Below are 23,812 nucleotides of genomic sequence, written 5' to 3'. Positions count from 1 at the left end.
AGGGCTGCACAGACCATCTACTGACTCGTTCCGGACTTAAACATGATGAATCTATAAAGCACGCATTGCTCTAGCAGCTAGGTGCAATTTTAGAAATGTTAATGAGTAATTACATAAAGGTTGTCCACAGTCAGTGATGTTAATCACTGTTCTTTTGCCAGAGATAATTAAGATGGCAATCCAGCAGCGTAAGCCAGCGCTTCCTGCTGTCTCTGTTGCCTCTTTCTCTCTTCCCAGCTCCCTGCTCCTGCAGGGATTTTCTTGCCTTCCCTCCCTCCTCCCATGCTGTCAGCCCCCATCTTCTCCTAAGGGCCTGCTTGATGGAGGCCAGAGCATTTTTAGGGCACGTCTGAGCATCCCACATGTTCTTGTCAGGGTGAGCTGAGGGTGTGGGGAGAGGCAGATTTGGGTGATGGGAGGCATGGAGCTGCTGCCTCCGTGGTCCTGCCCAGAGCATCACGGCACTGAGCTCCATTTACGGGGTTTGTTATAATAAAACCTATAAATTTATTCACATTTTCACTCTTCAGCCCATATTCAGGTGCTGTTCGGTGTAAGGCAGGTTCCATGTGATGGAAAGCCCATGGCAGGGGGTTTTAGAGGAGGAGGGAGACCTTCAGCCCACAGGGACCATGGAGACACCTTAGAAGGGAAGGCCAGTCTGGGTGTGCAGAGCTGGGGCTGGACCATCCAGGAGCTGCAGGCAGTGAGCTGGTAGCACCCTGAAAAAGGCTTTTTCTTCTGTTGACTTCTAAGCCGTCCAGAGAGAATGCCTGTCATGCTACAGATCCTCATGGGTACTGTTTGGTTTGGGGACAGGAGGGTGCAAGCTCTTTTATCAGCTAGAAAATGACAAAACATTTGAAGTACTTTCTCCTTGACTCTCCCAGAAATTCCTCTTTATACATCCAGAGCTTATGTCTGAGCATCAATTTTAGCAGCTGAGGAATAGGGGATAACATTGAAAAAGCTTGCTGTGCCTCAGAGGGCTCTCCATCAGCCTGCGGGCAAATGCTTCACATTCACATCTGCTTTTTATGCCCTTGTGTGCTAATTTGTGCTGCACAGTACCTGTGTAGTCTTTGGTGTAACAAAAATTGGTGACAGACCAGCAGGTTTAGCTTCATCTTCATCTGAACAAAGCATTTCTGTAGAGAAGTTTGAAAAGCGAACACCATCTAGTCAATGCTTTAAGGCTGAACTGAACTACAGACTAAGAAAAAAAAAAATCCATCCAGGGTTGAAGACTTCGGCTGAGGAGGAGAGATGATTTTGTGCATAAAATGCAAGCCTAGGAAAGGAGAGCAGGATGACTTTCTCCCCTCAAGGTGTCACTGAGACTTCTCATCTCTTCTGCTATAAACGCTCTGAGCTTCATCCCCTGGCCATACCCGAAAGGCTGCTCCCACAGAGTAGCTCGCTGCCCCCTGAAATACTCCTGGTACTTCATGCCTGCACACCCCAGGGAGGTTTGAGGATACTTTTACCATCGTAACGCTAAAAGGTCCGTAATGGATGTTTAATGACAACTGCCATGCCTGGAAATCTGTCAGAGTTGGTACTGAAACGACCATTTCTTGCTACTGACAGAAAACCTTAAAAGAACTGCTCATAAAGGGTCTCTCCACAATTTTTCTGCGTAGCTCTCCTTCTAATGACATCAGGTTTGTTATTTTTGAATGCACTCACTTTAAAGTCGTCCATTCACATGCTGCTTTTGGTGCGTGAACTGCTTTGTCCAAGCCCACAAGTTTTAAGAACTATTTGGTGCCGGCTGGCACTTCCTAAATTTCTTCTTGATAGCTGCTCATTTCATTTCCTTAAAGTGCTGTTAGGGAAGCGATATCTGATTCTGCGTTGTATGTGCATCTAAATCAGGGGAAGGCTCCTGTAATTCACAGACTTCTCAAGCAGGGCTGCAGCTTGTCCCGGCCTTGGTGATAGCGCAGCTGTTTTTTGGGGGCAGCTGTGATGTGCACGCCCGCGGGCCTCCTGGTGAAGTAAGCTTTACTGGAGGCTGGAGGCAAGTTTCCTCCAGGAGATGAAATCACGAGAAGCGGCATCTGGTAAAAGAGTCACATCTCTACCTACAATTTCCTGACACGGGTCCAACCCCACAATGTCTTTAGGTAAACGCGCTCCGCCACGCCTTTGGAAAAGCGACCCTGCGGATCGGATTGTCTCATCGAAATAAAAGCTTAAAACTGCCTCATCTGATTTAGGAAAAGGTCAAGAGCTGTTTCCCATGCACGGGGGACCTGACAAGGCACTGAGCTGCTGCTACGCTCACTGCAACAAGGCACCCGAGCACGGGAGCTGAAACTTGTGTGTTTACGAAGCCGAAAGCACCGTCGTGCACGTTTGGCACCGCGCTGCTCCCAGGCTGGGCCCGCTGGCTTGCAGGGTTCACCCGCAGCACGACGCAAACCAAACGATGCCAGATGTGCTCTGAGCACAGCATCGAGTTGCACACCTTCGCAGCGGGACAGAGCTGCTCACGTTTGCTCTTTCAGAGCGCCACCGATACCAGCTCGTCATCCCCGGTGCGAGGGACGGTGGAAAAAGGGGAAGTTAAAAAGCCCTGCAGAAACTTGGACCGTTCAGGTGCGGCGCTAAAACCCTGCCAAAAAGGACTCGCGTATGATTTATCAGCATCACACTCCGGCCAAAGCGAAAAACCAGACTTTACTGCCCCGTTAATTTTGATACAAAAACCAGAGAAAGTTAAAAACAGCATTGGTCAGCTTAAAGGAAAACAAAAATTGAAACTGCGATAATAGCTACGGGGGGACACTACTGCTTAGCTTAAATTTTCTGCTGTATGGCTAAAAAAAAAGAAAAAAGTCAAGCATCCAGCTTGTTGTTGAACATATCTAAACAAATCCCCCTCTATTTCCCCCCAGCTTGTCACGTGCAAGGATCAGTGCTGTAACCATAGCTGCTTGGTTTTCCAGGGTAGGGTGTTTTTATCAATTCAAAGCCCTTTTCTGCTCCTGAAGCACTAACCCCCCAGCCACGTTATGGAAGGATTTTGGACACTTAAAGTAGCATCGTTCATATTAGATACGTCCGGGAACATTTTAGTTTTGACTTTGGCTCGCAGGAAGAGGTCTCTACAAGCCTGTGGATGAGCATGCACGTAAATAGTAAACTGTGCCCTGCCTCCCACCGCTGCCAGCAGAAGTTCAGCCAGTCGGACCACAGACAAAAAATGTCAAGAATGGCTGTGCCCAAGGGTCACGCGTCCACATTCATCCTGAAATCATCCCATTTCTAGCTGACGCTTGTTCCCTCCCTGAATCGCAGCTCCATTGCGTGACTTACTCCACATCTCCCCCCAGTAATTGTCCTTGCACCACGACTACGGCACCGTGGACTGGCAGCGCCTTTTGGCTGCTTTCCACAGAAAGTCAGTTTTTCAAAAAAAAATTTATGTTTACGCATAAATATGACAAATGCAAAAGCTACAGGCAGGTAAAATCCGCTTCCTCCAGAAACAAAGCAATAACTGTAATAATTGACTGTAAGTTGGAACAAAACGTGCTGTTTGGAATAAATAATAATGCAAGTCAGTTTTTTAAAAAAATAGCAATTGTTATTTTAGACTGTAAGGTTAAAACCGTCTCCTCTAATTGCACAGCAACACCTGCATTGCACTGCCTCAGGCAGCTGCAGCAAGTGAATGGACTCAGACCCATAAAACACTAGGCATTATTTCCATGGGCAGAGCGTGGTCAGTTCTGATCAGCAAAGCACTCAAACCAGGCACTGACAAGCCTGCTGCACTGAATTTAAGGAAGATGTCTCAAGATTTGTCTTTAAAAACAAAGTTCTTCAACCTCCCAGTTGGAGCAACGTGTTTTGGTTTATGTTATTAAACCACAAGCACATTGAAATGCTGTGTCTCCCTCAATCCCTGCAAAAAAGGTTATTAATTATGTGGCTGCTGCAGTCCGGGGGGAGTGATTGTTACTCACCTAGATCCCACAGTTCCACAGCAGCCGGAATTTCTAGGGGCTTGCACAGATTTTCTCCCAAATCCAGCCACCAAATCTAAGCCAGGAGGTTTGGTGTGATTTGTAAAGGCTCTGTTCATACAGGCTCTCAACATTGTGACTTTTGTGTCACAGTCCAAGAAAATACAGCGTTGCTTCTGCTGCCCCTGCTTCTGCTAATTTGTATGGAATTTAAAAAAATTTAATGCAGCATTCTTCTACTGCCATTTGTTGCATGCCAGATCCAACTGAGCAAAAATGTCCGGTTTTGTAGGCTTAAAGCTGCCAGTGGTCTGAAAGAGGCAAACGAATGCATCTTGCTTTGTTCATTTGTTAGCAATCTCCGTGTGTTAGTTTATGTGCAAGCATAACCTTGGTTTTTGACACTGGGTCTCTCAGATCCCAGGATACTTTTGTTCCCTACAACTTGCCCTCCCCAAAAGAGGAAAGGCCTGAAAAACAACTCCCTTGCTAATGGGAGAAACACTCCTCTTAGTGGAAGTGTTACTCATATCAAGTATTCTGTATTCAACTATGATTAAAATAAACAAACAAAGCCTCACACATCTTGGCCAGCTCTTTTGCTGCAGAACTCAAAATCTTCTGGTGCATGCTTTCTGGAAATCATTTCTCCCCAACAAGGCCAGATACAAAGATGGAGAATAGATCAGGTGATATTACATGCAGTAAAGAGGCACCATAACTGATTGGATTACTGACCACCAGAGGTCAAGCCTGATTGCAGAAATAAGGCTGGTATCCCTAGTACAGGTAGTTTATGCAGATGCAGTACATACTGCAAACTAGGATGTGCCCCCACACATTTGCGGTCACTCCCTTGCTGGCTACCCAGATAGAATAAAGACAACCCAAAGAGCAAAACCCTTTAGGAAATCCCACTTTAATATGTAGTTGTAAGGTGACAAAAGAAACTGAGTGTTATACAAAGAAATGTACATGATTTTTTAAGACAGCTGAATGGGAAATGAAAGCAAATCCTTAGAGAAGGTACTCTAAGTATTCTTACTAAAAGACTGATATTGATATTCTTTATGCCTAGAAAATCTAATTAGCGCAGAAGGTAAGACTAATAATTCCAATTTTAAAGCTGAATAAAACAAGTTAAAATAGCATAAAACTCTACTGTGATCTTTAAACCCAACATAATTGGGCAAAGTCAGATCTTCAAGTCTTTTTATTATAACAATTCACAGAATTAGCTGAGAAATTCAACACTTTAAGAAAAAAGTCGATCTCTTCCAAAACTGACTCACCAGTACTTACGCCACCTAGTGACCCATTCCTTCAGGCAAGCGCACTGATGAGTTATTAAAAGCCTCTGGTTAAGGCTGATTCTTTAAAATACAGTGGTCAGTTTTCCGCAATTACTTTAAATGAGAGGCTGGAATATGCAATGCTGAACATTTCTACTGACTGGAGTATGATAGAAGAGAAATTCAACCTCTTCTCCAGATTCTAATCTGCATGAAGTAACCAATCTTAAAGGGACACGTAAAAAAACATTTTCCCTTTCTTCAGAAAGGCCTTGTATCACCTTTGATTAAACTTGTAACTAGTACACTAAGCAGAGTAACTGTTTCCATCAAAAAAAAGGATCCTTTCCAGTGACAAGGCTCCCCTCATTCCCAATTATTTGGGTCTGAAAGACTAAAAAAGTCTTGCATCTTCATGCAAACCTAGTTTTAACGTGTTTTATTTGAGAAACAGACTATAGTTTGAATTTGGATTCTTTTGCTTGCAAAGCTCTGCTTGCTAGTTCAACTCTTTCTTTTAATAGGCTAGCTTCTTCATCACTCTTTTGGACTTGTACATTTTTCAGTAGGAAGTGGGTAAGGAAAAGTTTCAAGCCTTCCCGCAGTGTTCCCAGTCTGGGGTTGTCAGATATCCTGTAAAAACAGACAGAAAGACAGTATTAGACTTCTACTGTTTCAAAAGTTTCTATGTTTTTTTTCTTCAAATAGAGATGTTAAAAAAAAAAAATCAACTTATAAAAGGTGCTTTTCCAAAAAGGCTTTCAAATTAACAGCATGTTTACATTGATTTGGCAAACAGCCCAAACATACTCAACATACAATTGGTCCTCAGCAATAAAATGAAATATTAGAATACTAAACTTGTTTTACATAAACAATTGCATTACAGAAAAGAAAAACCAAGGCAAACACCATGTTTTAACTTCCTTGTGTTACAGCATAATGGCTGAAACAACATTCCCCCCCAGCTTTATGTGACATTGCAAGTACAGTATAACTTTCTTCCTGGAGTAAGTTGCAAATTACAGCCGTCTCCACGACAACTGGAACACTGGAACTCAATTTTACATGGGTCACAAGAAACCCAAACTGTATGGGTATGAATCCAATGAACTGTGTAATACTTCATAGATCTCAAGGATGTTTACAGACACATTTATCACTTCTAGGGGATTAAGCAAAACAGAAGTGTTAGAACAACATTTTAGCACCTTCAATGAAACTGATGTCTTTTGATCACTGTGAAAAAGGATTAAAAAAAAAACAAGTTCCCCATCCATTGTATAAAACCAAGACTTTCCATACAATATTGGCTTAAAACATGAAAACAAAACCCACAAACCTTTCTCACAGCAACGTAAAAAGAAAAAAGGAAAAAGTACTAAAGCAATCTACCAGCAAAGACTGCTTGGACACCAAACCTCACTGCACACAGATGGTAAAGCAGTAAGGAATGCAAGTAATTACAGAGCTCTGCTCATGAAAATCCTAAATGATACACTGAATATCTGAAAGCCTTATGTTGTATATTATACTTTGCACAGCTGTATCTAGATCAGAACCTGTGCTAACAAACAAATGCTACATGCCTGCTGGCCCGCCACCACCTTCCCCCAACAGAGCTTGCTTTTTAAGGGATGGATGTCTGGTATTTGGAGAAGGCAGTGTGCAATGGCAAACAAATAAGCAGACTTCTTATCTTTCTAAATTACTATAAATGAAGTATACTCTGGAGATCTCTCCTATCACTTACCTCCCAAAAATATCACCAACATCTTCAGCATCTGTTTTGACTAACAGCATGCTTAATACTTGTCGCAAGAAACGGACTTTGGGTTTATCTAGTTCACTGAATTCAATTACCTGGTTTTAGAATAGACAGAATTAGATTGGACTCCCATATATACCAAGTCTGAAGTTATGCACAGAAAAATTAGTTGAGAACACTGCCTCCCTAAAGCCAATCAATAAGGAAGCATTGAAGCTTTTAAGGAATAACCTGTCCAGTTGCACGAGAATACAGAGACATAATTATTCAATTAGATAAATACTTCAAAAGTACAATCTAAGACAATCCAGAATATTGCCTGTTTAACACACTTCAATTATTCTTTTAAGTAAGTTCTATGGACTTCTTATTGTGAAATTTAAGCCCCCTGGAATTTTTTTTTTACTGGTCTAATAAAAAAACATCAACTAATAAAACACACGGTACAAAATTCACTAACAAAACCTGCTAATAAAAGGGACCTCAGTTCCAAACTGAGATGCTCTAAAGAAAACAGCAGTCATAAACTGTTCTTTATCTAGAATTGAACAGGGCATCCAAACCACTGAAATCCCTACAGATGTAATGGGGTTTTTCACTAACTCTGCCTCCGATAACACGAGAGATCCAAATCACCTGCTTCGAGGCAGTTTTTCTTTGTTTGGGAGCAACGCTGCTACTGTACAAGGATGTTTCTACGCTGTATTCTCCAGGATTTCTGTATGCTTGCATCACCCCAGGCCCCCTTTTCCCCAAAGGATAGCATTACTATAGTTGATGAGATTAATCTGGTAATTTTAGAACAAGTTTCATCTTTGTTCATGACAATGAACAGGTGAAGCACCAGATAAGTACATACAGCTAATAACACACGTCTTCCACAGAACTTGCAAAAGTAAGAACATGTATTTTGAAAAGAAAACACCAACCTTGAGAACTGAAAGCGGCAATGATTTTGTCCTTAGTAAGTGAACCAACAGTGAAACCAAATTGGTGATGGCAGACGCTGACAGATTTCCTAAGTCTTTGATTTTGTCCCAAATACTAAACTGAAATGTCACCTAGGTGTCAAAGGAAAGAAAACGAACAACTACAAGTCAAGGGACCGTTTAAGTAAGAAATTACAAAACCTTTTCACCTTTTATTCTTTGTGTGCCCCGTTAATCAGGAGATGTTTGATCAGATGGTTCAAGTCCTTTTAAACGTGTGAAACAGAAAAAAGCAACGTTCTGCAGAAGTTACTTAGCGTCAGATCTGAGCAGGAAACAGAACATACCTTACTGAATGCACAGGTATACCAGGAAATTTTTCCTCAGGACCATAAATGTAAACATGCACACATCTACTCTCAGGTGTTTGGTAATTGTCTTTCTAACCATAATGGGACTAAAAGTAGAAATGCATTTTTCTTTACCTGAAATCGTCTTTCAAATTCACAAAACTTGCCAGCCAAAAATGCGTAGAAGGGGTTATATGTCTTCTCCTGTAAGCAGCAATAAAGGATAACATGAACAATTTCTCTCTCCTGCTGGTCTTTCAGTCCAAGCCTAGAATTTAGAGAAGAGAATAAAAATAGTAAGGAAAATATGACTGTCACTAGGTAAGAGCTAAAACAGTCTATTTTTAATACCTTAAAAAAAAAACAAAACACATTCAATTCTGGTTGTCAGAAGTTCTTAAAGTCCTTAAAACACTGAATGGCATCAAACCCTTAAGATTGTAGGCTAAATCAGCACCCTGGTACAGCAATATGGAAATGCTACAGCATTATCAGTGTTAGAGAAGTGGCCACAAAAATACGACCACAATAGATGGAGGCAGAACGACACAAGTATAATTACTGCCTGGAGAGGGAGAAGTAGCCCACTCCATGTTTGCAGCTCTCCACAAAGTAAAACAGAGGAGACAACCCTGTAATCATGGAGTCTTGTCATTATCTGTGCCTTTGAAAGCAGCAGTACCGCAGCAAGCACTACAACTTGGAGTACTAACACAGAGGATGAACACTGAGACATGAACTGCTTGTACAAAACAGACCCCCACCACCTGAAGAAAACAGTACCAATAAGTACTTGTGCTGGCTGTCTCCCAGCATAAAGGCCAAGGACTGAACAGCCTTCCCACTTGAACATTTGACCACTCGAAAATAGGGCCGAGGCACTTTGGCGAGGAACGGTAACTAACTCACAATGCACCTGTTCTGTGAATAATATGATTTAGCTTCCAGGGCTGTCAGATGCTTGGCAGCATTAAAACCAATTAAAATGAAGAATGCTTAATATTATAATCTGCAAAATGTCAAACAAAATTATTTTCAGTGCTTCAAGCTCAAGTTTCATACGGCATTGGTATAACTCAAATGTATTTTCTAACAAAGTTTGACCCCACTGGAACTCGCTCTACAGTCTGGAGAGTACAGCTTGTCATAGCTTGAGTCTAACGTCCGCTGATTGTACACCCTTCCAGACATCTGTCATTGCATTTGATCACAGACACGTACTAGAGAAAATACTGTCACTCAGCCAAGAAACAGAACGTAAGGTTTTACAATAGGAAAGTCTGGGATGATTTCTAGGTTGACTGCTAATGAATGGAGAAAACTTCAGTCTGGTTCCCCAAAAGAAAACAGCACTCTAAGTGCTCTGGTCTGCGATATCATTCAGTGCTCTCCCATCAGCCAACGTCTGAGTTTGTCACAGAGCAACAAAAGTTTGTTCAGAAAACATACATAAGTTGTCAGCTACCTGGCATGTATCTAATAGATGACTTGTGAAGTTACATCGCAGTCACTAATTTGGTACATTCCCTTTTTCCTTGCTCATCATCACTTGTAACGTAACTTATTTTGGAAATACTCACGTTGCCAGACAGTTGTAACCAAGTAAAGCAGCATCTGATGTTCAGTTTTTTTCTTACCTTCAATTCTTCACAGACCTAGCACTATCTTCTCTTTTCAGACCTGATATTCCTAAACAACTAAAATGTAAGTGTTGGGATTGTCTTTTGCTGCTGAACTTCACCATAAGTCTGCACAGATTACATAAGCCTGGTAACTTTAGCTAAAGAAGCTGCAAGCACCTCACCTATTAAATCATTGCTGAGGTACAATACTCCCAGGGACTCGCATGTCTCGATCAAATTAAAAGTTTCCCTCCAAATACAGGGTAACTGCCTCTGAAGCAGGTTATTTCTCACCAGCAGAAGCCTGCCTCCAAGTAGGTTAGTTATCATCAGCTGGAGCCCAAGATTATCACTGCCTTTAGATCAAAAAAAAGCAACATTCAATACCACCTATTAAAAGTCAATTCAAACGAGTACAGTAGATGCAATCCCATACTCACTATCTGGAATAACACAACACACTACAGCGGGATACCTAAGCCTTCTACCCCGTTTCAATTTTTGTGAGATGTGAAGTTTCTCAAGTTCTTCATCTCCACGAAACCGCTTAAAAAATTGCTGGCCCAAAGTGGCCAAAGGGATGTCCCACATCACACGGCACCGTGCTGAACAATAAATATGGGGAGTTGACCAGGGAGGGGAGTGGGGGACGATACTGCCACCGCTCAGGGTCTGGCTGGGCATCGGTCAGCAGGCAGTGACCAACTGCACTGTGTGTCAGGTTGCCCAGAGAAGCTGTGGATGCCCCATCCCCGAAGGCGTTCAAGACCAGGTTGGATGGGGCCCTGGGCAACCTGATCTAGTGGGTGGCATCCCTGCCCACAGCTGGAGGTTGGAACTGGATGGTCTTTAAGGTCCCTTCCAACCTGAGCCATTCTTTGGCTTCCTTTTCCCAAAAGGAGGAGAAAGACAAGCAAACTATAACAGGCTGGGTTTAAAATGGTTAAAATTACCATTTAACCACAACTCAACTCTGCCAGAGATGTAGCAGCAGATGAATCAACAAGCACAATTGAAGCACATCTTCATGCTCTTCCTCAAGAGTCTGACATCAAATATTTGAATATAACCTCCCATACACTCTGGAAAGCATGTTTGCATTAAAGTTAATTCCTTCACCGACTAGTCTGTGTACTTTCCTTTATACTCTGCCAGATGTGGGCAGATTTCAGAGTCCTCCTCTCTCTGCATTTGCCGCATAAAAATCAGAATCAACACGCAGCAGGCAATCTGCAGACACAGTTTTTCTGCCAAGCCTGTATGTATATAGATTTGTATACTAGTTTAAATAGCACAGATGAGAGTCAAGGATCAATTTGCAAATTGAGCCACCAGGCCCTGGCAAGAACTGCAGCAGCAGCAGCAGCTAATTTCTTTTAATTGAACAGGCCATATTAAGATATTGGAATGACTCCATCACAGTCTTAAATCCAAGCTGTGTTTTGCAGAAGTGGCATTTAATCAAACATTAGTTGACTTTATTACGGAGTCTGTTTCGGTTTGGTTAGCAAATTAAATAATTGCATGCCATCGGGGTAAAAACAATTCCTTTGAATTACAAGGCTGCAACAGGAAAGTTCAGACCTGATCTCTCTCCTCCCAGTTACTACAGACTTGCAATTAATATTCTGACAAACGCAAAGAATAACTTATTTTGAGCTCTTCCCTGATCACATACTCTTCTAAAGAGAAGTTTGCCAAGTGTTGAGGAAACCGGTCTTAACATGATATGGGACCCTGGAGCAAGTCCAAAGCTCATAAATTCTGCAGGAGAGAAACTGAGGTGCTAGAACGCTACCAGGTCCTGCAAGAATGGACAGAGACATGCAAGGTGGCAAGAATTAAAAGAAGCAAGCCTGGAGACTGGGAGACACATCTTCAATACAAAAACATATAGGCTCCTTAAATCAAAGGATGCTGTAAATAACAGTTCCAGGCTTAATGACAATAACAGAGGCTGTTTTTTTTCCTCCGGCTGCCAGTCAGTTCTGCCTGACCCCTAGTAGTCCTTACATCAAGGATTTGGTCCCCCTCATACCCTTACACTCCATCCTCACGTGGATCCTAGTTACACACTTGGATCCCATTTCAACTAAACGGTGAGACCAGCAATGTTATTCTTCCTTCCCAGCTATCACTATTTTTAGTTCTGGCCTTTCTTCTGACCTAGTCACTACTTACTTCAGAAGCTTTTCAAAGGCATCCAGGAAATCTTCACTTGTCATCAATACACAAAAAATACTTCTCCTGATATCAGTGTTCATTCTCTGCTTACGAGCAAGCTCCATTATCTTTGAACTCACCTGAAAAAAAAATGAAAACACTTGAAGAGAGCTATTTCTGTGCAGCCTCTAATACGACCATTAATAAAAACCACCAGTAAACTGTGAAGCATGAATCCAGAGGTCCCGAACTTTTGTCCAATAAAGGCACAGGCACCATCAGGAGCTTTTTCAATTAGGGAAACCTAGTTTAATTGTGCCAATTATCTTTAAGAAGTGCTTTCCTAATGCATGTGACCACAACCATCTCAAACTACTTTACACTTGCATAGGATAAGAAAAAAACTATATCATATTATGATAATAGCTCTTTTGAAGGGCATGAGTCCAATATTTTGAAAATTTTAATATCAGATCTTACAATCCGAAAGCTTCGTCTTACAGGAGTCCACCAAGGATTTTTTTAGGTGGGCTCTTAAATGAGCTTATTCATCTACATCAACAACATTCAAAAGATTGAGGACAACAATTAAACTTATTAGTTCTATTAGTCCTACTTGGATTTACCTTCCCAATGTGCAGTTTTTGCTGAGTCTTGCTGTTTGTGTTATCAATCATGGGTGCTCCGCTCCAGGATGACCCGATGATCCACCAGCGACCAACCTTATCAGCATTGAGGAGTGATTCCAAGGAGACACGGAGCTGAGTTTCTTTTCCGGAACTACTGCTGTGAACCTTGAATAACAGCATAATAAGTAGCAACAGATTTTTTTTTTTTTTTAATATATTTAATTACTTAGAATTACTTTTAAACAAATACTTTAAACAAATACAGGTAAGTTTATCTCTATAAAGATCTTCAAGTTTCTTTCCCACAACCATTTCTTTCAGGCAGTAACCTGAGAATTTTTCCATTTGCTCCAATTTCTCAAATAGATGAAGTTGATCAAATCTATGCTTAGAAACTTGTATTACTTTTTTTTTTTTTTAAATCATCAATAAAAAGATAGCCATCTTCCACTCACAAAATTCAATTACAATTTAGATTTGATGACAACATTTTAAGATGCTCTAATTAGTTTCCAATCTGGTCGTGATTTTCCAATTGCACATTTATGATCAAACGGAATGACAAACTGCCAGAAGTTCTGTACAATTCAAACTAAATGTATAAATTCTTTAAACAAAATAAAAATTTAACTAAAGAGTCTAGAAGTGTACTAAAAGACTTGTGAAAAATTGAAAGGAAATTCTACAGAGCTAGGTTACCTATCATTGCTGATTTGCGCATGCTGGACTTAAAAGTTTCTGAAAAATAACACGTTGCAGATGCATACGGTCTAGAATTAGATTTAAATATTGTGAAAATTAATTAGCTCTCCAAAGAGACAATTATTTTCGTGCATTTCATACTGGATTGTTCTAGACAGCACCAATAAGGCTCCCAAAAAAGAAAACAAAAAAACCAAAAACACCTATACACTTTAAAAAGTGCTGGACTTCCAAAATAGTTCTGGTGAACTTTCGAACAGGTGCCTGCATTTAAAATCTATGGAAAAAGAAAATTTGTCATGATGACTCATTCCATCTGCACAATCATTAAACATTCCACAATCTCTTTGTCAAATACAGGACTTTGCCTCAAACCCTTTGGCCACATATTACGTCCTTTCCCAGACTGTTCTGCAGAAGGTTTGTTGATGCCTGGCTAAATTTAAACATGTGAAATTATCAAGTACTATCTAAGAAGTAATTTTTGTCCACAAGAGCATCAGACTGTTAAACGGAAGTATTTATATATATATATATATATATATATATAAAATTTATGTATTATATTAGCATATAATGTACCATCAAGCTGACATAAAGCAGAGTTGATTATTTGTAGTGTAAGAACAGCTATACTGCATATGTCAAGAAAATTCTCACCAGTGTTCTTTGCAATTTGCGGAGTTTTTCAACTGGTTCGGGATCATAACCGGGAATCTTACGCATGTCATTATTCCTCAGTGCCAACATAGTCTCTAGCATAAAACGAACCTATCAGGAAAAGAAATATTTATGTGGATTATATGCTGCAAGTTTAATACATAAAGTAGAAAGGGTATTTTCAAAGTACTAATCTGTGAGACTAAGCAACTCATCTGGCAACGTACACTGAAAGTTAGAGTACATGAATACAAATACAGAGAAGAATGTTTACTCTAACTCCTATTGTGTTCGTGTTCAATCTTCAATTCGAAGCCTTATCTGCTAAATGCCAGCCCCCAGTGACCACTTTTTGAAGTGTAAAAAGTATGAAACAGAAGAATTATTCATTGCATAGTATACGTGACAGCTCTAGTTTCCCCATTTGCAAGCATTTTGGTGTCTGTGTCCTAAGAACTAATGGAGAAAGACAAGAAGAAAATAAGTAACTGAATGCAGCGACCGAACTCTAATGAACTCTAGAACCTAGAGTATAATGGAAAACGTTTTGGTAAATATACACACGTACGCAAGTAATGTTGATTCAGAGAAGAAAATCCTTAATATACACATACCCTAGTCTGATCCTTAAAATTCTTCTCCGCTGTGTGTGCTTTGCTCTGCGCTTCACTGATCAGGTCCTTCAAAGCCAACGCGTCATCTTTTCTTAAGGAAAAGCCCACGTTTTTCAGAAGAAACAAAATCAGCTCAATATCTTTTTCAGTGAAAGTGCTAACAAGCTTCTTCAGAATATCAAAGATCAGCAGGGAATGAACTACGTGGAAGTTATACAGATGGGCAATCAAGGCAAGCAGATTTTCACATTCTTTCCCTTCAGCATCACTTTTAGAGACTTCATCAAATTTCTTCACCACAGCTTCCAAAAAGTGAGCACCGACCTGGCAAAAGTTCCATTAAGGAAAAAATAACAATTCAGCAGTTAATCATTAGCAGATTTTAAAGACAACTGTAAAATAATCATTTTTTAAGACACTGCCATTATTAATTTTAAACAATATTGTTATTCCTCTCAACAAAAAGGGATGTACTACGTGTACATGTACAAATAGTACCTAGTTTGTGCCATATTTTCTTAAAGAATGTTAGTTATATGAATATGCCATCCAATTGCCTTTTAAAGTCCGTGCAAACATTATGAGATTACAGCACACATATCAAAATTTGTTTACACAATTTTCATGAACACATTTTCCCAGCTGTCAAGCTAGCATGCTGTTACTGCTAGTCATTTATCCAGTAAAAGCTGCATGTCCAAAACCAAATGCATCGCTGAGTTTACCATTCCAGAACAAAATACTTAAAGTGCGGGGCAGTAAAATCACAACACACCAAGTTTTCACAGTTGCTGAGCATGAGACTAGGTTGATTTTAAAGTGGGAATAAAACTTAGCTGTTTGTCAGAGATACAGCTGGAAAAAAATCCTGAAATTCCTGCATTTATGAACTTATTTATGAATAAAGGTAAAGACTGGAATGAAGAAGCATACCAAAATATAGGTAGGTAAAGAACAAATTACTGATAAGGTTCAAACAAGACACCCACACCATTATTACAGTAGTAATATTAGCCTTTTTTTTTTTTTTTTAATTGGAAACCGGAAATTTTATAACAGTGACCAGCGTTAATTTACAAAGTAATTAGTCAGATAAAGCAACTCAGTCCTGTTCACTTGTGAACAGCAAACAAATAAGCTACAAAGAGTTCAACTATCGACTGAAATATGCTATTTAGTGACATATAATCAGAAGTTAAAAGGCAATCAAGAAAAACACTCCCCAATATATATTATTAAACAAAATTAATCCCAGTCACAAAAATTACCTCAATTCCTACTGTATGATGAAGAATGCTGACCAAAAGCACATGCTCCATCATCAGTCTTGCAGGCATGGCAACCGCAGTAACACAAGCATTCATAAGAATATCTGTTAGAGTTTCATTCATGTCCTTTCTACTGTTGGCCATGTAGAGCTCTTCCAGCTGTCCACTAATGGAGGACAAATTTGGTTCGCTCAACCTATTGAGAAAAAAATCCAATGTTCACTGTTTTGCCTCTTTGCATAGTTCCACAATTTTCAATTTATCCAACATACAACCTGTTTGTAAGCCGAGCTAGCTCTTTTAAAAAGAATAAAGATGAATGAAAGGAACCTTCCGTATTTTACCGAGTTCACTAAAATAAAAATGAAATTCCAGAACATTTTTTTTTGAAAGCATTTACATGTAGGAGCAGATTAGCAGCAATATTTACAAAACACTATCAATGTCCCTACTGTCATATTGAACAGCCTTATTAAAATATTGTTCCTGTTCAGTATTAACTATGGCATACCACAGTCTTTGGAAAAACTAAGTACAAAACCACTTCATACTTCCGTAACATATCAGGTATAGCAAATTCTAAATAACTAAAACTGTATTCTGTAGCCTGCATTTTACAGATAAACAGATAAAAGAAAGTATCAACAGATTTCTCATTTTAAGGGTACTCTAAAATTAAAAGCACATGGAAGTGTTAATTACTTTTTCTGGTCTTCAGTGCTTTAAGCTATAGAGTAATTTAAAGTTGCTCTTCCTTCACTACAGCGTTAGAGGAAATTTAACTTTATTTAATTTATAAAAAACATGCTAAGGGGAATATAGTGGGGATCTCACACTGCAATTTTATTTTTTTCCAACAGGCATACTCCAACTGACACTTAAGAGAATTATTGCTAGCATTTGCAGGCAACAGCCATGTGGAATTCAGCCCAATCTTAAATTTATTTTCCATTTTTTTCAACTTCTTTAACTACCAAGTTTGAAGAATTTCTATCAACAAAGATAATTATTATTAAGGATAGCAGACATGACTGCCAACTTAAATCCAGTTTGAAAAGACAAAAGTCACATCCATGCCACTTTTCTTTGAATGATGATCACTGTCACACAGAACCAGAAAGATTAATTACACGTCCTCATTACATTACCTATTAATGAGGCCATTCACCATTTTCTTCAGTCTTCCCAATTCTTCTCTTTTCTTGTCATCTAGTGTCTCCTGAGCTCTTCTCACTTGAGGGGGAACGTACTTTGTAGCACTGTGATTATGATCCTTACCAAGAAAACAACAGGATAGCAAATGAGACTACCATTTTAAATATTTAAGTATTTTAAATAAACACATACATTTCTATTTAAGATGAATATATCAGTCTTTTACTTAAACATACATTCCACTATCCAATAACCAATGCCAAAGGAACAACTTCATTCAGAAACAACACCAACATACAACAAGTTACTGCTTATGATCAACTTGACAGCAGCAAAAAAATCCCGCCTCCTCTTCACGTGAGATTTCATTTAAGTTACTAAAACTGATATATTGAATCTTTGTTTTATCCAGGTAGACAACAGAAACCTGGACAGGTGAAAGCCTCAGGTGCAGGGGTACTAACAGCAAAACTTGGTGCCACGTGACTAAATGATCTGTTTGGCTTCCTCTTCTTCACTTTGCTACAGAGCCTATTACAGGCAGAACCTCTGGGATCATCTGGAAGAAGAAACACTCCCATTCCCAGCCGATATTCATTTTTAACAAACTCTTCATGGTCTTAGTGGAAAAGCTTAATCTGGATCTTCTAGAACTGAGATAATCACACTTCTTTGTTCCTTTTATTTGCTAATCTTGTATATACAAACAAGGCTTTGTGCTTTAGGGTGCAACCTCCTACCATAGCCTCCACGTGTGTTTGTTCTTAGGACTTGGCAAACCTCAGAAGCCAACACTTGCTAGACCCAGCGCTGTTTTCACCCACATTCCACGTGCTGGTTAGAGAGCAAACACTTTGCAGAGGTGATGTAAAGTCTATTTTGCATTCATGTTGCAACAGGTGCTTTGAGAAGCAAGTTTGTGCTATTTCACACAAACGCCCTACCTCCTCTTCCTCCTCCAGGTCCGGGGACTCGCTTGCCTCTGGCTCACCCTCGGGGGCCGAGCTCCCATCACTCTCCCACTGTTCTTCCACATCTTCCCCTGCGAAGGCGTCAGAGGCGTCCTCCAGCTCTTCATCCTCCTCCGGGGCCTCCTCCTCCTCATCTTCCTCCTCGTCTTCCTCCGGTGCCTCCTTGCTCGCCCTCGGCTCCGGTGCCTCCTCCCGGTCGCTGTCCTCGCAAAGCTCAGCGAGGCCGGCGCCGGAGCCCAGGACTCCCAGCACGTAGTCCAGCCCGTCCCGCACGAAGCTCTGGGGCAGCTCCTCCGCCCCGGTGTTCTCTTTCTTCTTGCGGCGCTTGTTGAGCCCCAGCCGCCGCTCCAGCCGCCGGATCTCCTTCTCCTCCTCCTCGTTGGCCTCCAGCAGGGCCCGTTTTCGCGACCAAGAGGTGGCGGCCGGCAGAGGAACCGGCAGGGGCGGCCGCACCGCCTTCTGCTGCCGCGGCGGCTCCGGACGCTGCTTTACTGCGGCTGAAGGCGACGCCGGGACTTTGGGGCTGGCGACAAGAGCCGGCCGGGCAGGTGCAGCGGGGGCTTCCCCCGTCTCCCCGCGTCGGAGGAGGCGGCGGCGGCTCCTCTTGAGCCTGCGCTTCTCCTTCCTCAAGTCCCGGCGGCTCTTTCGGCTCGATCTCTCCGACCCTACCGACGCGGTCAGCGGTGGCTGGTCTCCGGCTGCCTTCACGAACTCCTGCACTGCCAGCCGCAGCCGATCCAGCTTCCCCCCGCCGCGGCGAGCGCGGCCGGCCGCTGCTCCCCGCTTCTTCATCCCCCCCTCAGCCACGCCGCGCCGGGGCGCCGCCATCTTGTGGAAGAGCCGCGCTCCCCTTCCGCCGCGCGGCCGCCATTTCGCGCAGCAGCGCCCTCTGCTGCCTCGGCGTCCCGGGGCGGGCGGGAGCCCCGCTCGAAACTCGTGCTGAAGCTGCTAAATCCGGAGAAACTCTCCCGTTTTTCGTGTTTAAGAAACTATCAGGGTTGATCTTAGCATTACAAAAGGGAATGGAATAATTTCTTCCCCATAAAGGCTCTTCGATAAACTGCTAATGCCTCATGATGCCACAGCAGCCCAGAGACCGCAGTGCCCCTGGGCACTTCTCCACCTGCCTTGTCCCCAGTTTTAAACCCTTTCCTACACTGCCAAGCACCAATATTTCTTACCGAGTATGCCCAAAACAGCATCGCTGTCGGCTGCTAATATTTCCCTCCATGGCAATGCTTGGGACACAGTGATGTTGCTCCTGGGGGCTGGTGGCCTGAGCCATGGGGACAGCATCCACACAGTTCTGCCAGGCCAGAGTGCACAGTAGACGAAACTTTATCTGTCATTTCTGTGGTCAGATGGAATTAAACGTGCCGTGACACTTTGCCAGTGTCAGCAGTCTGCTGGGTATATGTGCCTGGACCTGTGCGTGTGTCCTCTCCTCTGACCAACTTGGAAATCTAGTTGCTTCAGTCATCTTTGGCAGATCCTGAAGACAGTCCCCCAAAACACCAATTTTCCCCAAATTTCTTGAAAATAGGGTGACTAGAGGAGCTTCTCAACTAAATGAAACCTAGACTTTAACAGACGCCAAAAAAAATTATATATATATATATAAATCCACAAAAAATGAAAGCCAGTGTAAGCGTACAACGCTGAGTTTCTAAAAGAGGGTCAGTCTTGAGTCTCCTATGGGAAACAAATCCATAGAAAGTCAGGCTTCATTATTTTGTTCTTTCTTATTGCACTCCTGACCTCTCTTGAACAATGACGTACTGGGTAGGGCTTGAGTTTTAGCTGAAAATTTAATGTGGCATTATTATTCAGAAGATTATTTTTGCCGTTCTGTGCATGCTTCCATGCTCTCTCATTACATCATATGTCCTGGATGACCCCATGCTTCAGAAATCCAGCTTTCTCAAGGCTGATGCATAATGAATCTTTCACACTCAGTGACAAAATATGTTGCGTTGACTTGTCAAGGCATTCCGTTTGCTTCATTTTAAACTATATATTATGCTATAATTTACTGCTGGTCTGCTCTTTATTCATGCACAGACAGCTCACATGCATTTTGCATCCTATTTATAGATTTATTGATAACACTATTCCAGCAGCATGCTAGGTAAGTACAGCTGAATATAATTTGAGTAAATATTAGATGCTTTTAAAACTCTAAGATTTGCATCCTCCTTCTGTTTCATCATGTAATTTGTCATTCAGGACAACGGAGTTTTCTAATAATGAGAAATATCATCTTTCTTCAAAGAGAGAAAAAGTCAATATTTGCCATCATCATCACTTCACATCTCAGGAAAATGTGGAAAGCATGTATAATGCTGAACTATATAATCCAAAGTTTGGGTGAAAATGGACGTGCGACTTTAGCAAAAAATGTATAAATATAATTATTATCACGTGTTGGTGAAGTACAAATATTTTCCAAGAATTAAAGTAAAGCAATATTTCAGAGTAAATATACATTTAATCATCAAGAAAAAGCTATATTGAAAGAAATAACAATCTGCTTAGACTAATTCATCATTCAAATCTAGCAATGCCATATCTAAATAAATAAATTATGACAAATATTTCGGATACTATCCTAGAACATTGCGGATTATCATTTTACATTTACCAGTTTGGCTACCGGTACCTAGTAAATGCAGTCTTCTTGTTCATGAGAATATAAAAAGCTCTTAAAACCTGAATTATACTCTTCCAACTTTCTCATGTCATCTAAATACAAGAAAAAAGGTGAAATCCAGTTTCCATTTTACAAATTTCACATTTAGATCTCTGCATCATATTGGCATCACTTAGCGAATAGGAATTCAGAATCGAGGGAACATTTTACAATTGTTCTTTGTTTTGACAGTGATCCCGCAGCAGAGAACAAGCAGTAAGGGCAGGTTTCACATTTAGAATGAAATTGAAGATAATGGCATGATTCATTGGAAATGAGACTTCATATAGAATTGTTTCTTCAGTACAATTTTACTTCCTGCTGAGGTAATCTCTGTTAACAGATTTCCTATGCTATTCAATTCTATTCTATTCATGGATTTCTTTTTAACTTCTCTCTCTCTCTCTCTCTTTCCATCTCTTTTCATACAGAATGAGTGGAATAGTCATTCTTTAGCCATCTGTCTGCTATTTTTCCTCATCACCTCCTATAAGTCATGAAAATGTTATTTAGTAACTATATAATACACATAGGTAGATACTGGCTCCTTAGTAATTTGCCACTATTGAGCATGTCTTGCTATTTATCACCACAGGAAATATCAAAGCAGCACCAGAAAGATTTTGAGACTGATTTCATATGATCATTTTTTGTTCTTGTCAATAGAAAAAACAGCTGGCTTCATGTAAGAATACATAAGCCTTTACATCAGGTCTTTTTTGACTATACAGACTGAAAGCTTAGTACTGGAATGAATTTATTCTGAGCAGTGAGATCCTCAGAACAGTGCAAGCTACTTGAAGGCTCTGCTGTGACTTTCTAGCATGGTACCCGCCTATCTGAGCCATTGTTCACCCCCACGTCATACTGCCACTACTGTGATCAGCAGAACTGAAATTTGTTCTTGGATGAAAGAGAAAGGCTGCAGGGAGAGATTTTCTGTGAAAGGACACTTTTCCTCTGGAATACATTTTGCAAAGTCTTAAGGCAGTACAAAGTTTCTGGGTCTTCAAATGTGCTTCAGTTCAAACCATTTCAGAAGGAACTGATAGGTAAGAAAAGCGATTTCCTTAATGTTTTAAAGACACATCCCTATTGCTCAGAATTTGTATTCTATTTATTTATTTATTTGTTTGTTTATTCAGAGCCAGGTCCTCCTGCAGCTTCTTAAGTCAGGCATGATGAAAACTGAACTACACAAATACTCTAGAAAAATTTCTGTCCTGACACTTCTACAATTTCCACAATCTTTGTATCTGACCCTGGACCAGTGATTTATCTTCTCCACACTGCTTTTGAGCAAAACGAGTTATCTTCCCTCATTCTGACACTAAGACCATTGAAGTACGTCCTCCAGGTATATCTCCAGGTATGGCACCAGATGTTACCACCTGCAGCACCTTCCCCTGTAGGTACTTATTACTTCCTCTTTTCTGAGGCTGCCCCAACAGATTTGCTGACTGAAAGCTGTTTGCTGAGTTTTTCATATAACTTCTGTCTTTTAGTTTGTGAAATCAACATGCTATTCAGTCGGTGCTCACTGGTGAAACTTTTTAACAAAAATCTACACAGTTTGTTTGAGCTAACCCAGGCTGTTTTAATTGAAGGAAATTGGGAAGTAATGATATGAATAGCCCTGCCAATTGGTAACTACACACCCCCATCACAGGAAAAAAAAATAATGAAGGAGATGAAAGTGGTAATCTCAGAAGGCATAACCAGATTAGGGAGAAGATGTTTTCACTGAGTTTAAGCATTAACATGTCTTAGTTCATTGAAAGGAAGGAGTGGGTACTGACAGTTATTATTTAGATAAATGATCCAAAAGACAAGCATAAAAAAGACAGATATGATGGGTGAAAGCAGAAACCCATTTCCCCAATCCATTAACATTTTTAGTTTTAAACTATAAGGAGATTATCCAATACGTGACACAGGGATAACTGAAGGAATGTAATTAAATGACTTTTTTGTTATTAAAAGGAAGAGGTAGATTGCAACTAAAATGGGCTTTTAAATTAGTGCTTTGTGCACATCACAGTTCAAAAATACACAATTATAAACCAGGATAACATCGTTGATCAAACTCCCACATTATGGCACTTTGCATTTCCTATATGAAATTTACATAATCAATGTTTCTGTGCCAAGAAACGTAAGTCTCCATGGGAGACTTAACTCTGTGCTGAAAGTTGACCTTACAAGTTGACCTTGCTCTTATAAGAACACTTATATCGTCAATGGCTCTATGTCCAGGTGGAGGCTGGTGACAAGTGGTGTTTCTCAGGGGTCTGTCCTGGGACCAGTACTGTTTAATATCTTTATCAATGACATAGACAATGGGATCAAGTGCTCTCTCAGCAAGTTTGCAGATGACACCAAGCTGAGTGGTGCAGTCAATACACCAGGAGGAAGGGATGCCATCCAGAGGGACCTGGACAGACTGGAGAAGTGGGCCTATGAGAACCTCGTGAGGTTCAACAAGTCCAAGTGCAAGGTGCTGCACCTGGGTCGGGGCAATCCCAGACATGAGCACAGACTGGGAGAAGAACTCATTGAGGGCAGCCCTGCAGAGAAGGACTTGGGGGTTCTGCTGGACAAAAAGCTCGACATGAGCCAGCAGTGAGTGCTTGCAGCCCAGAAGGGCAACTGCATCCTGGGCTGCATCAACAGAGGGGTGGGCAGCAGGTGGAGAGAGGTGATTGTCCCCCTCTGCTCTGCCCTTGTGAGGCCCCACTTGGAGTTCTGCATCTGGGGTTCCCAGCACAAGAAGGATGTGGGGCTGTTAGAGTGGGCCCAGAGGAAGGCCACAAAGTTGATCAGAGGGCTGGAACACCTCTCCTATGAAGACAGGCTGAGATTGCTGGGGATGTTCAGCCTGGAGAAGAGAAGGCTCCAGGGAGACCTCATTGTAGTTTTTCTATACTTAAAGAGGGCTTAAAAAAAAAAAAAAAAAAAAAAAGAACAACTTTTTACTTGGGCAGACAATGACAGGACAAGGGGGAGGGAATGGTTTTAAACTA

The 23,812-nt window shown here is 41.1% G+C and overlaps 1 protein-coding gene across 1 annotated transcript; it reads right to left on the bottom strand.

Moving 5' to 3' along the window:
• Positions 1 to 4,877: 4,877 nt before the first annotated feature.
• NOM1 (nucleolar protein with MIF4G domain 1) lies at positions 4,878 to 18,963 on the bottom strand. The gene is made up of 11 exons (XM_035564286.2): positions 18,074 to 18,963; positions 17,123 to 17,247; positions 15,975 to 16,170; positions 14,707 to 15,030; positions 14,093 to 14,203; positions 12,728 to 12,895; positions 12,120 to 12,241; positions 8,452 to 8,584; positions 7,967 to 8,098; positions 7,023 to 7,132; positions 4,878 to 5,902 (listed from the first exon to the last, which is right to left on the bottom strand). Exons 1-11 carry the CDS (start codon positions 18,926 to 18,928, stop codon positions 5,725 to 5,727), a joined length of 2,454 nt encoding a protein of 817 aa, XP_035420179.2. The 5' UTR covers positions 18,929 to 18,963; the 3' UTR covers positions 4,878 to 5,724.
• Between the last annotated feature and the right edge of the window lie 4,849 nt (positions 18,964 to 23,812).

The sequence above is a fragment of the Cygnus atratus genome, chromosome 2 (assembly GCF_013377495.2).
Source record: "Cygnus atratus isolate AKBS03 ecotype Queensland, Australia chromosome 2, CAtr_DNAZoo_HiC_assembly, whole genome shotgun sequence".
In the NCBI taxonomy this organism is placed as follows: Eukaryota; Metazoa; Chordata; class Aves; order Anseriformes; family Anatidae; genus Cygnus; species Cygnus atratus.
The sequence above is the reverse complement of the archived record's forward strand: the minus strand, read 5'-3'. Positions and strand labels throughout refer to the sequence as shown.

Coding starts and splice junctions, on each gene's coding strand:
- NOM1 (XM_035564286.2), bottom strand. CDS start 18,928: ATGGCGGCGCCCCGGCGCGGCGTGGCTGAGGGGGGGATGAAGAAGCGG. Junction 15,031..15,974: donor ATCATACAGTAGGAATTGAG/GTAATTTTTGTG, acceptor AACTTTTGCCAG/GTCGGTGCTCACTTTTTGGA. Junction 8,585..12,119: donor GCCTTTGAAAAGCTTCTGAA/GTAAGTAGTGAC, acceptor TCTAAATTCTAG/GCTTGGACTGAAAGACCAGC.